This window comes from Aulonocara stuartgranti (assembly GCF_965226115.1).
Source record: "Aulonocara stuartgranti genome assembly, chromosome: 9".
Lineage (NCBI taxonomy): Eukaryota > Metazoa > Chordata > Actinopteri > Cichliformes > Cichlidae > Aulonocara > Aulonocara stuartgranti.
The window spans coordinates 26069613-26082305 of record NC_138960.1 but is presented as its reverse complement, the minus strand read 5'-3'; the positions used below and the strand labels follow the sequence as shown (position 1 = coordinate 26082305).

Sequence of the window (12693 nt, the reverse complement as noted above, 5' to 3'; positions counted from 1 at the left end):
CAGTGACATTGCATTCAATTGGGCAGCCATTGCGTCACTTTCGCATTTCCTATTAGCAGTGCAAATTTAACACAGAAAAAAAGGCTTGGGCATATGCAATTCCCCCCATGTAACTCTCAAAACTGTTTGGTGGACTGATGACAGAGAGAAGGGAAGATCACAACTACAAAGAGACTTATCGAACGATTTGCTAAATCTAGGATGGAAAGGTGAATGCATGAAATGCTTGCCAAAGACACTGATGCTACTCAACACAGCACTGCTCAGTAAAGAGAAGGACAAACCTTCCTTAGTGTTTTAATTGATCTAGGACTCGAGGCTCTTGTCTCTCCAAGCTAATCTTGGCTGGCTAAAAGGCAGATTTAGATTTAAGATATGCTGCTTAACATAATATATTATAATGAATATATTGTTTATACCATATATTGTAAAAACAAAATTACAAAAGGCACAAAAAGTGCCAGCTTGGAGTAGTTTACAGCCAATCAGAGAGAGAATCACTTAAATTCAGGAAGAGAACCTATGAAATTGTTCAGTAATGTGAGAGGTACATCCTTGCAAACACAGCATAAAATGTAGGCCGCTTGTGTAGTGCCAGCAGCGTTGCAATTAAAATGCAAGTGAGCCGCTCCATCAGTTTGGGGGCCTCACAAGGGGGACACAAGAGAGAAGCTGCCTGTATTCTTGGAGAGGACAGCCTGACCAAATCCAATTAAAAAGATTCAAGGAGAACCACGTCTCACCTCTCCCTCGCTTCACTTCTGTCTTCTAGTTAGCCTCTCACAAGCATACGCGTGTGTGTCTGCAAACCTGGATCATAGCTAAATGAAGAAAGTCTGAAGTTTAAAATTCTGCTCGGTGGCGAGGAAACGTGGCTCTAGCCAAACAGCGATCCATAAGTGGAAAAAAAAAATACTCTTCTTTAAAGGCTATCCACGGGTGGAACATGTGCAGCCACCACCTGCTCTGGGAGCAACGTTGAAAAAAAGGAATAACAGGGGTTTGTGACATATGAAAGGGCAGAGTGTATAAGAGGCAGGTGTGGAAGCCATAACATTATGAGGCTATCATCCGCTCTGGAGAAGAAAAAAAAGGAAGTAATTAAGGAATAAAGAGGGGAGCAGTCGGGGGAGATACAGCAGACTGCCTCTCTGTGGAATCGCTTATCACACACTGCAGCCTATTATAGAGACAAACTGATGTAAGCAACAGTAAATGGCTATTGGTAGGCTCTCTGCGTGAAAAACCCAGCCCCAGTCTCATAACAATACAATCCCAGTCTACCAGCATCATGCTGAAAATGCCCCGTCTTGTGTTACGTTTCATACACAACTTTGCTTTTGCACTCTTTGATCCAGCGTCTCCAGCAAGACAACAGCTTTTAACATTTCTGGCTTCTGATCCCTACCACATGCAGTAATTCGCTTTTTAATGTCAATAAAACGTTCATCCCTAGTATGTATTCAATAAATAATACATCTCACTTCATCTATTATTTAACAACAAATACATAAATAAATAAAAGGAACTGCTTAATTTACCTGCAGACTTCCATTAGAGCAAAATATACATGGCATTTTAATTCTTAAACATGGCAGCACTGAACTCTCAAACGCACACGTATACACGCACAAGATTGCGCTTTCACTGTTTACAAGTTTGCTTTCTCATCTGATCAGGATGCACTGATCAGATCAACAGAATCTTCTCTTCCTGTTTCCATCATGCACAAGAGAGAGCTGAATTCTCAAATGACATCCACGGATTATCAGACAGGAAAGGGATGGGAACAGGAGGCTGTGACCTTCGGGGGTCATCTGCTGAGAGGCGACGAACCGCCTCCTCATTCGGCCGGTTATATGTTGCAGGAAAAAAGAAAGGGGAAAAAAATTCCTGGCCCAGCGGCACATGCCAGAGCAACTATCCCAGCCATGTAAATAAATCCAAACCCAGAGGGACCGCAGTGGAGCCTTCAAATACAAATACACAGACAGAGTTTACTTGAATACCTGGGTTTTCTAGGAGCTAACAGCATTTTCCATTAGGATTCATTTCTAACTTCCTGCAGGCGTATTCACATGGAAGACACAAGTGATTTAAAGTGCGGACCAACAACTGCTGCACCTCCAGTCCAGAGAGCACAAGAATAACCTGTATGTTGCCTGTGCACGCGCATGCAATGAGGTTTTTCTTGAATTTCTTCCCTTGCTGATCAACAGTATCTAAGATAAAGGCAAAGGTACGAATTCTACAGCATTGCAAGGTCTAAAAACCACATCTATTCAATTTCAAGTTAGTCAAAGGATTAAAAATGTTTTAAACATTACACTCATATTACTCAGGCCTTTGTTGGGTAAGGAAGGCAGCAGCTAAGGGACCACTTAATGCACTGCAAAGCTCTTTGGAATATATTAAGTTAACTTGTGATCTCCCTCCAGAATTGGGACATGAAAGGTTTCCCCTATTGTAGCTTCTTGCATGCTTCTTCTCTTAAGTGCTTATCATGCAAGCAAATGGCTTTCAGTGTCTCTCCATCAATGGCAAACATTGGCAGTATTTTGTTTGACAGTGTGGCTAAAAAACTGCAGACAAGCAAAGACCTCATTAGAGTCGCTGTTTACATTATGCCTTGATTTGTTCCTCCCATTGAGGCTTTTCTAAGAATGACTATCATTTTATTGGCTCGTAGCTGTCCAAGATAAACACCACTGTCCACCACCACCCACTATCTCTTGCTATAATCGTTCATTATATAAGATAGGAAAGACATATTACGGACAGCTTCCCTGAAGCCTTCCTCTCACTGTCGGAATACTGGGGACGTTTAGTACATTAGGAGGAAAAGGTGGTGTTTTAATTCAGGACAATGCCCAATTTAAACTTTCCCAGTAGCTTTAAGATATAATCTACATATTTTCCCACAAGACGTCGGGTAGATCCACACAATAGGCGCATACTATCCTGGGACAAACTGCTCTAATCATCCTTGTTCTCCATGCTGTTTTCCACTACCTTAAAAGTGAAGTATGTGCGAGGTGCATTGTGTTTAGGTCCCACAGATCAGCAGCAACAATCTTTGCTCTTCAGTTCAACTTTGCCTACCAACCGGAGCCTCATTGTTCTCCAGCATTTCCTAACCTCAGAGGAATTCCTCCTCCAGGAAATATGCTTTACAAGAGAAGGCACCAAGCCCAGTTACTCACAGAGACCACCCCCCTCTACCCTTCGCCCTCCTGCCAACATCTGCCCTGTGATCCGCTGTACCCTTTTCCCTCTCAACCCTTTAGCAATACCGTGCGTACACATCTTCAAGGCCTCCGATGCCGCACAAACTGGGCACCTCCAACCTGACCTCGAGACACTTAGACTCTTGGCAGTGGAGTAAGAAAAAGACAAGTATGTGTTTGTGTGATCAGATGAAAGTCTTCAATGTGACCCTTTCTCCACGGGAGGGCTGTCTTTGATCATCCTGAGTGTTTCTGACGATGCCCTCCAGGATCTCCCAGAAGATAAAACCGCTGATAAGAGCGGATCTTTGTCTTCTTCTTATTCTCCTCCTATCTTTTTAATCATTATCACTCCACTAAACCAACTTAACTCACTATTAAGACTCCAGTCTGATGCTTCCAGCATGGCATTCCCAGCCAGAACAGAAAGCCCTTGTAGGGATCAGTCACCTGTGAAATCAATCCCAGTTCCAGCACTACAGGGGAGATAAAGAAGGGGAAGGGGGAGGCTACATTCCCCAACCCCCCATCTCCAGGACTGAGGACACATTCCCCTCATGTAATCACCTCCTCAATTTCTCCACTGATGTGCCACTTCTAAGAAAGGCTCCATCTCCTCTCTGGCTCCTCTGTCCTCCATTGGAAACATCTGGGCGGTGGCGGCGGTGGTGATGGAGGGGTCGGGATGTACACATTCATACATGTGGTCTGGGAAACTGCAGACCACAAAGTGCCCCCTCAACCTTTCTTCACAGCAAATTTCCCACCAAGCTGGGAATGCAAAAATATGGTGAAAGGCAAAAGGGCACAGGGCATTGCATTAAAGTGTTCACCGCCAGGATTAACGTCCTACACGGCCACTTGGGCACATTAAAGCACTCGATAAGCAGCAGTGCACAATGACGACTTTTCACAGCTTTTTGGTTTCAGCAAAATCGCCACATCCTCCTGTCTTTGAAGTCAGGCGTCACTTCATGTAATGCCATTAAGTTGACAGCCATGACTCTGCCGTGCAGAAACCAAAAGTGTTATGCTTTAGTGCAAACCTGGAGTTGTGCTGCCAGCTGAGTGCTAACTCCAGCGGTTTGCATTTGAGTCCACCTGTGCTATCTTTGGCAGAACTCACTCCTGCTGGATTTAATAAGAAGCTGGCAAAGCCGGTGACTAAAATGCCCTCCTCTGTACTTCTTATGAAGTGTGTGGCAAATTGGGTAATTACTGGACTGAACAGATGCTGTAGAGGGCACAAAATAAAAAAAAAATGAAGAAAATACACACTGAGTAGAGATACAGATGCCATTTAAACAAGTTTCCTAAATGAATTGCACTTCAGTGACTCTGAAGATGGCAAATAAGCTTTAAGGTAAAGCTGTACACAACATAGAATGATGTACCTAACAGTCCTGGAAACATTTATTTCTTTGTCTTGGTTGACCTGCCATTCATCCTAATGGTTTATGAGGGCCAGACTAACCACTGTGAGCTTAGAGGAGCCCATGAGCAGACTCCGAAAAGGATTAAACATCACAGTGGCTGTGCAGGAACTAAAGCTGTGCCATGCCTCTTTGTGACTGCTCTTCCAATTTCACACTTGCATTTTCAAAGGTAAATGTCTCCATCAGTAGGATGGCGTCACACAGTATTACAGACAACTTTATGGCTCATGTTATGCTGACAGCGCAGCAGCATGCAGGGTTTGTACAGGAGAACGCGCAACACTTCTTGCCCTGCAGGCTGATGCACCGTGCATACTAAACAGGCTTGCTGGTTTGTGTTTATTGCGAGGCTTGTTTTGTTTTTCCCCGTTAAAGTATGCACTCTGAGGGTTCTCTGTTTAAAACCGTTCTCATCACTCACCGAGAGAAACTCGAGCGTCCCGACATAGTCCCGCTCAGTCTTTAAAAGTTCGTTTAGGACGCACACTCGCAACCGCAGCTGTTTCTCCAGGTCCTTCCCGCTTTCAGCTCTGTGCTCACTTCTGCCTTCCTCAGTCATTGTGAGTATATATGAAGTTATTTCCTTCAGGAGTTCACAGCTTCACATCACACGGCGAGTTTTAATGGCAGAAGTGTAAAGTTTGCAGCATGGTCAAAAACAAAAAAAGTCAAGGAGCAACCGGTGCCTGTGCTCTTAAATCCACAAAATGTAGGGAAAAGAGCGAAACGCAGTGTAAGAAGAAAAAAAAAAGTTAAAATAAAAACTTTTAATAAAATAAAAGGTTTCTGAAAAGCAGCTTCCAACAAATTGTGTGACTGACCGTTGTACAACAACTGGACACCACTTAGTGCACCGAGTCCATGTGACTCCTTAAATCTTCATCCTAATCCAGCCTCCCAGCAGCTTTTTACACGGAGGACCAGTGTAAAGGCACCAGCAACACTTGTCCTCTTGGTGCTGGTTTCAAAATAAAACCACGGGCGTTGAGAGGCAGCTAAACGCCAGAGCAGATAAAAATGACCTCACGGTCATGAAGATGCTCTAAAGTTGATCTAACTGCCAGCCAGAACTGCGGAAAGGATACTCACTGTGCTTAGTGTGACTCTTTTCGTGCTTTTAATTTGAAGGAACGCTTAGTATTTTGAAGCCATCTCCAGGTAACTTGACAATCCTTGAAGCATATAATCAAATACACTTCAGATATATGAGATCATGAATCTAAGCTACTAAAGTGCAATCTACGAGAAATCTGCATAATAGTGTATTTATATAAAAGGTGAAGGAACACACTTTTATTCCAGCGAAATTTACTGAGTGAAAAATAGTTTGAAACCCCTCTGCAACTTCATGCACCCCTTCTGATACTGCTGCAAATCAGTGGTCACTTCAGAATGTAACCATGCAATATATAATCATATATTATTATTTAAATTATTTTCATTTTTCTACTTGTGATACAGCTCAGTAGTTGTTTAATGGCATAATGAATTTCAGTCATAACCCTTTGACTTGTATCATTAAGTTTTAAATGAGCTCATCACTACTATCTGTGAGCTAATAGAAAACGTATTGCACAGCCTGCGTACACCATCGGTTCTTTAAATCAGTGTTAGCTTTTGGTGACAGAAAGGACAGAGCTGTAAAGAGCAGCTACATGGGACACGATAGCCCTGCACACACCATGTGTTTTAATGCATTTGCACATTTATTATTCTTTAAGCTTTCTGTCTGAGCACATTCAGTTTAAGATAAATGGTTTACACCCAGTCTGAAATCTCCCTCGGCTCTTAACCTCTTTACACAGACTTGTCTAATTCTTGCCAGCTGACATGTAGGGCAACCAGCGGGCTCTGATATGTGCCTGTGTCCGGTCAGTTTCTCAGTGATGCTCCAGCTGTGACTGAGAATCTTGAGCTTTGTTTCATATTCTTTTAAACATTATTGCGTGCACAAATATGGCTCTGATATGGATTAATGGATAAAAGGTGTCTTTTACTTTGAGGGTTTATGAGTGAGCTGTACAAGTGAAGAAGATATTTAGAATTTATCTGCCAAAATATAAAAAAACAACAGTAAATTTCACTTAGAGGAGTAGCTCATCACTTAAAACACACCATATAAACTGTCTATCAAACATGTGTATGGATATTTTAGAGGACGGGCATGTATGGCTGACCAGAGGGCAGGAACTTTGGCTGACAGAAGCACCCAGATGAATCCAGAGACAGGCAGGAGCATTTACTGGGCTTGGATTTAGCCAAATATATCAAAACGTATTGAATAACAACTCATGATTTAGCAGGACAACAGACTACCGGACGAACCAATCAAAAACCAGAGACCTTTTCAGGGTTACTGGCCAGTCAGTCACCTGATCTCAGGGCGACTGAGCAGCATTACACTGCAGACTAAAAGAGGCTATAGTGAAGGCCTCGGAGTCTCTGTGGATGTTTGTGACAGAGAATGAAATATGATGCATTAATTCACTCCTGAAATTTGGGCACACTAAGATACAAAACTGCAGGCAATGATAAAATATTAAGAAGGTGAGGAAACAAACAAAAAACAACACCAATAATAACAACAATAAAAAAAGATGTGAGTCTACAGAGAAAGACAAACTTCCCCTTTGCTTTCATTCTCACGGGGCTTTCTTGAGCACAAATTGAAAGAAACACTTAGTTTCAGTGAAAGTGAGGCACAGGTGGCAAGAGAGGCTGACAGGAAATGTATTATCGTCTGTCTCTGGAATTCTCAAGGAGGCAGTCCACAAACACTTAAATTACAGGCGTCCCAAACACCACACGAAGCTCTTCTCTCCAAAACATCGTTTCATCTGGAGCACAATCAACAATTGCGGTTGTAGTCAGGTTGTTACGCCTTGCGAACCATTCAACTCCCTAAATACATGTGCATGTGCATGTACACGCAATACATGTTTTATACGGGCAAAAGCAAACTAGAATGTTATCCAAGAAACAACAGCATCAACGTGCTCCTGTCAGATGTTTGTTAATATTTGAATGAAGAATTTCCTCTTGATTAAAGCTCATCCTGTTACATTACACTCAAGTTAAAAACATGGACCTAGAAAGATGCATAATCATATTTAATTAATCAGACTCTTTATAATTAGGTCAGAACTTCCTCCTACAGGCAGGTAAGATGTGTCACCCCCCACCTCCCTGTTCGCTGCTAACACTAAATTCACTGAAAAAAGGCCTCTTGAGAAGCTGGTTAAGTGTCTTTATATTAAATTAGACACAGTCAGAGTCATTTTGTGCCTGGGCAAATATGAACGCGATCAACACTAAACCCAGCTTCGCTGCACCAGCTTCAAGGTCTTTTGAGAGGATTTTAGAGGAGCCATTTGCAACCTACAATAATGATTTAGGGATTAACATCTCAACAAGTAAGGATTCACTTAGCTCCCTTCTGTGGTCTATTTATAACCTTTCTTCCATATCTTTTTTTTTTTCATTCATCTGCAAACCTAACCTGAAGAGTAGTCTGTGAAGTTTAGTGGCACACAATCACTGCAAGAGAAAAGGAATTTAACTGATGAAAATTCCCTTAATTTGTCAGGGCCAGAGGGAGTCTTCCTTTATCGAGCTGTTTTACGTCTCAATTACGGGTTAGTGTTAGTTTTGTGAGGTGAGTCGAGGACATGAAGCTTAAATCTTGGTATTTACTCTCCTCTGGTGCTCAAATGCGGTACTGCATGCATTCAGTGTGTTTCCAGATAAAGAAAGGATATCCTGCACTGTTTTCTTGTTGTCACCAGAGAGCAGTGTTGTGTTGTGTTTTGTTTTTTAAATGAATAATGATCCTGATAATAATCTAAAGACTTTTACCATTACACAGATTTAGATCATGGCTCATAATAACGGGTGTATTTATTGGCAAAGTCCTTGAAATTCAGAGCGGGCATTGGTGCCAGACTGACACTGAATGTGCTCGGTTCAGTTCTTAGTCTGAAAAAAGCCAAAAACCACTAGTAACAGACCAACTTAATTATAGTGTTATATGGGCCCTTTCAGTATAGGTACATTTCCAGACCATCTGATTTTATTACCCATGGCTTTAGTCTGTGGAATTACCTTCTATTATTTGTTATCCAGAGCTGCCGGTGCCTTGCTGAGTGCTGCCAGGAAGTGTTCTGTTCTTTCTATTGGAAAAGGAGGGTCAGACTGATACGAGGGCTGCTTTTGCTCTGAATATTTTCATCTAACACTGAGCACGAGTGTTGATAATACTGTTAATTGACTGATATTAACCTTTATTTCTACCCATTTCCTTCTAGTTCCCTTTCGTGGCAGCCAAAACCAACGCTTACATGTCCTCTGCAGTGGTGTCACTTTCCCTTTCTGCTCATATGATGGAAAACACAAAGAGACAGAGAAGATAATTAAAGTCAAGGCTGGCTGAATTTTTAAATCGGATTTTAAAACACTGGTTTGAGACCGGGCTGTAGGTGTGTGCGCATCTAGATGCAGCATTTTCTAATCAAATAAAATCTTTTTTTCTGGGAGAATTTTAATGCACTTATGCAGCCATGTGAAAAAGGACGCATCCACAGGACTCTCTGCAGTCCTGTTTGAAAGGCTTTGCAGCTATATGGTCCAGATAAAAAGAAAGCACACCCTATTTCATTTTAGAAAATCATCTGGTCCTTACCAACAACAACCTCAGATGAATCTCAGTGCGTTCATATTATTTCTGTATCACAAACTTAAAAAAGCAGAACAAAACAAAAGCAGAAACAGTGCACTTCATGATTTAATAGCTTGTAGTACCACTTCTTGCAGCGATAGCTTGAAGTAACTGTTTTCTGGATGACTTTCGGGCTCTCACATCGTTATGGAGGAATTTGTCTTTACAACACTGCTTCAGTTCATTGAGGTTTACATGCATTTGTTTATGCGTAGGTCTGTTGCTGTCCTTCCACAGGATATCAGTCGGGTTAAGGTCTGGACTTTGACTGCGTCATTCCAACAACTTGATTCTTCTGTTGTCGATTTGCTGCTGTGCTTTGGATCATCGTTCTGCCGTATGACCCAATTTCAAGCATAATTTAGCTGTCAGACAGATGGCTTGACATTTGAATCATGAAAGTGGCACACAGAGGAGTTTGTGTGCGACTCAGTGACTCCATAGTGCCCAGGTCCTGTGGCTGTAAAACGAACCCAAATCATCACCCCTCCACCACCCTGCTTGATAGCTGGTATGAGGTGTTTTTGCTGATGTGCTGTGTTTGGTTTCTGCCAAATGTGGTGCTGTGCATTAACCATTTTCACTTTGGTCTCGTCTGTTGAGAGGACATTCTTCTTGTGGTCTTGTGGTCTCATCAGATCCCACTTTGCAAACCTAAGCTGTGCTGTCATGTTCTTTTTAGAGAAAGGAGACTTTCTCCTGGAAAACCTTCCAAACAAGCCACGCTTGTTCCCTCTGTTTGTACTGTGTTGAACTTTAACATTTAACATGCTAACTATGGCCCGTTCAATCCGACATGTAGCTCTTCAGGGTTTTTTGTTTCTTTGTTTGTTTGTTTTTAACACTTTTTCGAGCATTATACAGTCTGACCTCGGGGTGAATTTGCTGTGACATCCACTCCTGAGAAGACACCTGAATGCTGCTGAATCCAAACTGCCAAAACCTCTGCATTAACTGGTGACCAGTTAATCAAGTGCGTTAGATTAGCAGCACCTGGATTCTACTCAGCCTCTTAATTTCTCTGAAAGCAGCAAAGCTTAGTGGAAAAAGTCCTGTGAAAACTTTCTGTTTGACATAACTGTAAGATTAACAGTTTAGAAAAGGAAAACTAAACATTTACAAAGAGAAATAAAAGAATGTGTGAGCTACATGTTTGAGAATATAAATTCATGTCACAAAATACTCAAATTCCGGTTGTAGTGAGTCACAATCGCTGCGTTGCAATTGATTTGCACAAATTTTTAATGCAACAAAAGATAAAGATAAGTATAATAAAGTCTTAGCGTGTTGTTAACACAAGCCTACTTGTCTGTTAAAGTTCTTCAGTTCATGTTTCACCCAGCAAGGTGGCTGAACTGAAAAAAGTCATATTTTCTGAGCGTTATCACCAAAGTCCCCGCAGCTATTAATAAAAATCCAGCAATATGTAGTAATAAGATGCCGGGATAAAAAATGGTCAGTTTCCATCAGACATATAGAGCAGTATGTTTCATAGAATAACAAAGGAAGTAGCAGGATCTAAGATTTAGATTACAATCAAACACCATGAAGGAATACCTTCTCACTCTATAAATTCTGTTGTTCCTTATATAAAGTGCTAAATCACCGAGAATAGTTTCTGAGCTTCCATTCATAAATTGGATTATTTCTGTATTTGTCTAGAATCTGGTGTGAAACAGTTTAAGCTTTTTCACTGACTCTGAATTACACCTTTAATATTAAGCAAGTTCAATCCCCCAGTCTTTGTAATAAATGTAAGTCACTGTCTGATGTCTGATGTGTGTGTGTATGTTCGTGTGTTTTAATCACATTTCCCAAGACACCATCAATCTGCCTTTCCCCCACATTATTTATAAAGAAGGCAGACCTAAATAAATCTGAACACAAACTTTTGAGGAAACTCGTGTTGCTTGCCAGCACGAAACAGTGCAGGAAAGCCGAAAAACAAAACAAAACAAAATGGAGAAACAAGATACGCTGAGCAAAAAACACAGAAAGGTAATTCGTAACGCTCTTGACAGCCTTTCCATTTCCATGCTGTGTAATGTAAGCAGACTTGACGGCTGTACCAACAAGCAGCACTCTGCAGAAATCCTCTTCCACTTTATTGACTCATCTCATATTCTCTAACCACTACACTCTTCTGCCAAGGTCTCCTGTAACGCACACTGATTTCTATTACTGTGAGCGAGTCTTTGTGCTTTGTAATCAAACAGATGGAGATCTGTGAGCTGCAGATGTCTGAGCAAAGATTAGTGCACGCTTCATCAATGCATTTTTCTCATCATGATGGATGATGTTCTTGCTTTTTGATCTGTAGAATGGGATCATTAATTAAAAGCAAGTCGTCGTCACTGAGATGATGTTTTTGTGGTAAATTCTTCTTTCATTATGTAAGTGACAAATTTTTCTGGCTGTTAAATGCCCCACTTTGTGCTGCCTCTCAGTGTCTGCATCATCTTCAACCCCTGCTAACCTCTCTCTTTCATTTCTCCCTTTGGGGTCAAATGGTCAGAGATGTGCACTCACAGCTCTGCTCGGGGTCAGCTACCACCTTTCAGATCCTGCAGAGGCCCCGTGGTTTCACCAGACCCCCACTCAGCGCCACCAACCCGGCAGACCGCACGCCTATCAAAGGGTTCTTTCACGCCCCTCAGCACAGTTTCGGGACTCAGGGATGAAAATGGAGATTTACTGGCCCTGGATGCCATGCTAAGATTGTACAGCTGTAGACTCATGGCTCTGAAAAAGGAGCTTGAGCCTCCACCTTCAGTCAGACCACAGCGTAAAGGACTGCTACACACCCAGGTCTGTGTTCCTGAGTATTAAAAATAACACCAAATTGAGTGTTGGCAGTGCCCTCTGTACCAAACATGTCACGCTTAAATGACCAGCCAGTGTAACTGCCTTTACACACCAGTGTTTTCACTGTGCCTACAAATCCCTGAACATGATATACGTGGAAGGCAAAGCAAGCGTTTTATGAATAATACTCCTGTGTGCAGCTGTCATGGTGCTCAGGCACTTTCATGGATTTTATGTTATTTCTTTAAGAAAATGAAAATGAAAAAAGTAGCCCTGTCAGACAAACATCTTGCAAGGAAATCTTCCAGTGAAGAGCAGGATCTTTACACGGCATGGATATTCTGACCAAGTGCTCCTCACATGGAGTAAAGGCAAAAACCTCAGCTGTTAAAAAGAAGGTCAAGCTCCATCTTGATTGAAAATATGTTGCAGCTGCAGAGCAACGTGTCATTTTCTGTTTTTTGCTTCTGAAACATGTTGTTAGTACAAAATCATAGAATAGAATAGAATA

General features: G+C 41.8%; 1 protein-coding gene across 3 annotated transcripts in view; it reads right to left on the bottom strand.

Moving 5' to 3' along the window:
* Positions 1–5583, bottom strand: part of prex2 (phosphatidylinositol-3,4,5-trisphosphate-dependent Rac exchange factor 2) — a 92466-nt gene extending 86883 nt beyond the window's left edge. For 2 of the 3 annotated variants that reach the window (XM_082546619.1, XM_082546621.1), the window contains exon 1: positions 5085–5583. In XM_082546619.1, the coding sequence (XP_082402745.1) occupies positions 5085–5222 (138 nt within the window). In that variant the 5' untranslated portion in view covers positions 5223–5583. The remainder of the gene's footprint in view (positions 1–5084) is intronic. The other variant, XM_082546620.1, reaches the window with a different exon arrangement.
* Between the last annotated feature and the right edge of the window lie 7110 nt (positions 5584–12693).